General features: G+C 53.9%; 1 protein-coding gene across 1 annotated transcript; it reads left to right on the forward strand.

Annotated features, from left to right (window-relative positions):
• The first annotated feature begins 458 nt into the window (after positions 1-458).
• On the forward strand, positions 459-3418 carry LOC125545923 (transmembrane protein 45A-like). Its single transcript, XM_048709979.1, has 4 exons — positions 459-598; positions 725-852; positions 1028-1505; positions 2554-3418. Exons 3-4 carry the CDS (start codon positions 1156-1158, stop codon positions 3092-3094), a joined length of 891 nt encoding a protein of 296 aa, XP_048565936.1. The 5' UTR covers positions 459-598; positions 725-852; positions 1028-1155; the 3' UTR covers positions 3095-3418.
• The last annotated feature ends 278 nt before the right edge of the window (positions 3419-3696 follow it).

Raw genomic sequence — 3696 nt, forward strand, 5'->3', positions numbered from 1 at the left:
AGTTCGTCATCGCCCAACCGAAGAAGATGGCGGAGCAACAGGCCATCCTGGAGTCCATCCAGGATAAGACCTATGTGAAGGCCAACCAGACGTTCCTCCGACAAGAATAGACGGTGTCCGACGCGCTCTTCCCTAAACTCGACGCGGAGATAAAGACAGAGAAGGCGGGAGCTGTAGCTGCTGCCCATGCTACTGGAGCCGGACACTGTAGCTGCTGCCCATGCTACTGGAGCCGGACACGAAAATCCTGGAGATTCCTAATGATGAGTAGCTAGTTGATTGACATAGTATTTAAGTTTTTTTAGTTTGCATGTATACGTATAAATTTAAAAATTAAGTATGAGATGTCCCGATGTAACTCTTTAAATCTAAGACGTGTCCGTGTGGGAGCGGCCGTTTGAGGGACCATGGATGTAGATGCTCTAACCATTCCTATCACTGTTGCATGTGCAGAAGGGAACCTTTTCTAAACTCAAGTTTTGGACAGGACCGACCTCCCGAGGCACCGCACCGCTTGGCATACAACAACAGAGGAGCACAGCAGAACAGAGGAGCAGGCCGCCCGCAGCACCGATCCATCCATCCATCCATCCATCAGGTACCAACCCCAACGCGTCCCCTTCTCCTCCCTCCCTCCACGCCACCCCACTCTCTCCCTCTCTCTTTCTCTTCCTACACACGAACGGAACGGTGCTGATATCATCCGCGCCGCCGCACGTTGCAGAGGGAAAAAACAAGGCAAGGAAAAGGCGCTTTCCGAGCAGAAAAAAAGGATCTGGCCGCTTTACGCTTCTCCTCCGCGGGATTTTGATTCCCCCCACACCATCATCCACCAATCATCGTCGTCGCCAGGTACGTGCGTGCCGCCCTTCCACGTCTCGAGGTTCCGTCGGTCGTCTTCTCCTCCGCCGGCGGGCCTCGTCGAGATTTGCTTTCGGTTTTTTCACTCTGGCCAGCGAGGCGCGCCGTGCATGTCGCCAGCGGACGACGCGGCTATAACCGAGTCGGCGCTGATCCGTTCTTTCAGGCGGGCGCCGCGCTAGCTAGGACCACGAGCCGGCGCGGGCTATAGAAGTCAACGCCGGCGGCGGGCCGCGCGCCGGTGATTCCGCGCGCAGATCCGAAGACAGGGCAAGCGAACAGCGGCGGTGATCGATGGGGTCGTTCAAGGGCCACGTGCTGCCGGGGACGCTGTTCCTGGCGGTGGGCGCGTGGCACGTCTGGGCGGCGGTGGCGCGCTTCGCCATGGACCCGGCCGGGTTCCGCCTCCGCGTGTGGAACCCCGTGGGCAGCGGCGGCGGGGCGCTGCGGCACCTGGAGCTCTACGTCATCGCCGGGGGCGCCTTCCTGGACATGTGCGTGGAGGTGCTCTACTCCACCCACCTCCACATATTCGCGCCCGGCGGCGGGGTCAACCCGGCGCACCTCAACGACCTCGAGCACGGCGGCATGCTGCTCATGTTCTTCCTCGTCGGCGCCCTCGCCCTCCTCTCCGAGAACACCAGGTCAGCTCACCATCCACCCATCCATCCATCATCCCGTTCACATGATCCCAAGTTCATCCATCCATTTCTCCTCGGAATTTCATTCATCTCCTTCTCTTTTTCACTCGATCATCTCAAGCCAGAGGATCACAATTTTTTTTAAAAAATTCATTCTCGAATTTGGTTTTCGGAAAAAAGATCGATCGATCGACCGGTTTCTTATTAATTTGCGGATCTGGAAAAGGAAAAGAGGTGAGATGGTTGTTGGGCTAGTTGGTTGGTGTTTTGACTTCCTTGGTGTGGCACCTTGAATGTTCCAAGGACAGGACGGACCAGAGGGAGAAGGATTGGCTAATCTGGTCCAGGCTAGCCCATGTGGTCACGAGCTAGTCTCCAAGTTGCCTAGCGCGGCTGGTATGTTAGTAGATTCATTTGGCAAAATTTTGCTTGCAAAATTCAGGGGTGTTCATAGGCTCTTTACTTCTATATATAATCTAGACTCGCCTGTTCTAGAATGGATGACCCCGGTGGAGTGAGTCAGCAGAAGCTTACCACGAATATTCAAATGGAGGTTCTTCTTGTGAGCTGTGAGTGCTCTTTTTTTATTTCAAACGGAAGATTCTTCCTGTGAGTGGCCATTGCTTTCAGGACAAAGTCCAATTTAGCATTCAGATGAACGTAGCTAAAGCCTATCAGCTCAATTAGCTCATCATGCTTTAGCTTGACAGAAAGAAGAAAATCAAGAAATCATATTCCATAGAGAAGTTTCGTGTCTGTACTTGTACTAATTTCTTAGGAGTCGGGGGTGGGGGCCAGAGGCATTTTTGTGAGCAGATAATGGAACCTGACTCTGTTTCACATTCCGTGGTACCCGAGGGTCCTACCTTGATCGTTCTCGGTGGAGTTTCTGTGTAACCTTTTTGCCCTGCAATCATGTTGCCGTTGTGTTTCACCTTGTCCATGCAGCCATCTCTTGTTAGTACTTAGTACAACAAAATAGATGTACATCTCATTCTAAAAGTACACATAACAGTGAGCTCACTTGGGCTCTTTTTTCACCGGCGATCAGGTACCTGCCCCTGACGGAGGGCGCGCTGAGCCTGCTGGCGGCGACGGCCTTCACGGCCGAGCTGCTGCTCTTCTACTTCCACTCGACCACGCACCAGGGGCTGGAGGGGTACTACCACTACCTCCTGGTGGTGCTCGTCGGGCTCTGTGTCGCCTCCAACGTCCTCGGCGCGCTCCTCCCGGCGAGCTTCCCCGCCGACCTGGCCAGCGGCCTGCTCATCACCCTGCAGGGCCTCTGGTTCTACCAGACGGCCTTCACGCTCTACGGGCCGATGCTCCCCGAGGGGTGCCACCGCGACGCCGCCGGGGACATCGAGTGCCACGGGCACGCCGCCGGGGAGCGCGCGGAGCAGCTCGCCGACTTCCAGCTCTTCGCCTACGTCTTCCTCGTCTTCGCCTACGCCCTCGGCTGCTACGCCGTCGCCGCCGCCAGGTACGGCCACCCGGACCTGAGGGCCGTCGAGATGGAGCACCGGGAAAATGGCGCCAATGACAGGGGTGGAAGATTCGTTGGCAGCTCGGTGCTGTCTAGTGGCATATGAATGACATGATATGACTTCTGCTCTGTTTCTCGCCATTGTCGTCTTGTTCGATTTGGTAGAGTACACGCGACGGGCACATCATTGAGGGGCGGAACTGAACCTGAGGTCAGTGGGTACAAGAATAGAGAGGGGCTGTACATTGTGGTTAGTTAATTACACAGCAAAATCACAGATCAACGTTCCCTTTAGTTTTACTGTGAAGATAAATGAACATTTTTACATGAGAGGATTAGCATAGGACTGTAAGAGAGTCCATCACAGAGGGTTTTTTACTAGCAGAAGAAAGTTGGTGTTGTACACCAGGTGTGGATTACCTGAGCAATCTGTTTCTGTCTGCCTTCAAGTATACCATCAGTTCATGCGAACCTTGAGAGTTCTCCAACGAACTTGTCACACATAATAGGTGTGCTTAGCCTATGGGCTACGGTGTGTGGTGCTGATATACGGCAACCGAGCTGATTGGCTGGGACCTCGGAGGTTTTCCAACTAATATAAGCCGTTAGATTGTTAAGATCCAGTGGCTAATATTCCTATTACTACCTCATACGAGTACCAAGAGAAGCATCGCTGTACATTTTATCAGCATGTTTGACTATAAGCCA

This window comes from Triticum urartu, chromosome 3 (genome assembly GCF_003073215.2).
Source record: "Triticum urartu cultivar G1812 chromosome 3, Tu2.1, whole genome shotgun sequence".
NCBI classification, from domain to species: domain Eukaryota; kingdom Viridiplantae; phylum Streptophyta; class Magnoliopsida; order Poales; family Poaceae; genus Triticum; species Triticum urartu.

Coding starts and splice junctions, on each gene's coding strand:
- LOC125545923 (XM_048709979.1), top strand. CDS start 1,156: ATGGGGTCGTTCAAGGGCCACGTGCTGCCGGGGACGCTGTTCCTGGCG. Junction 1,506..2,553: donor CTCCTCTCCGAGAACACCAG/GTCAGCTCACCA, acceptor ACCGGCGATCAG/GTACCTGCCCCTGACGGAGG.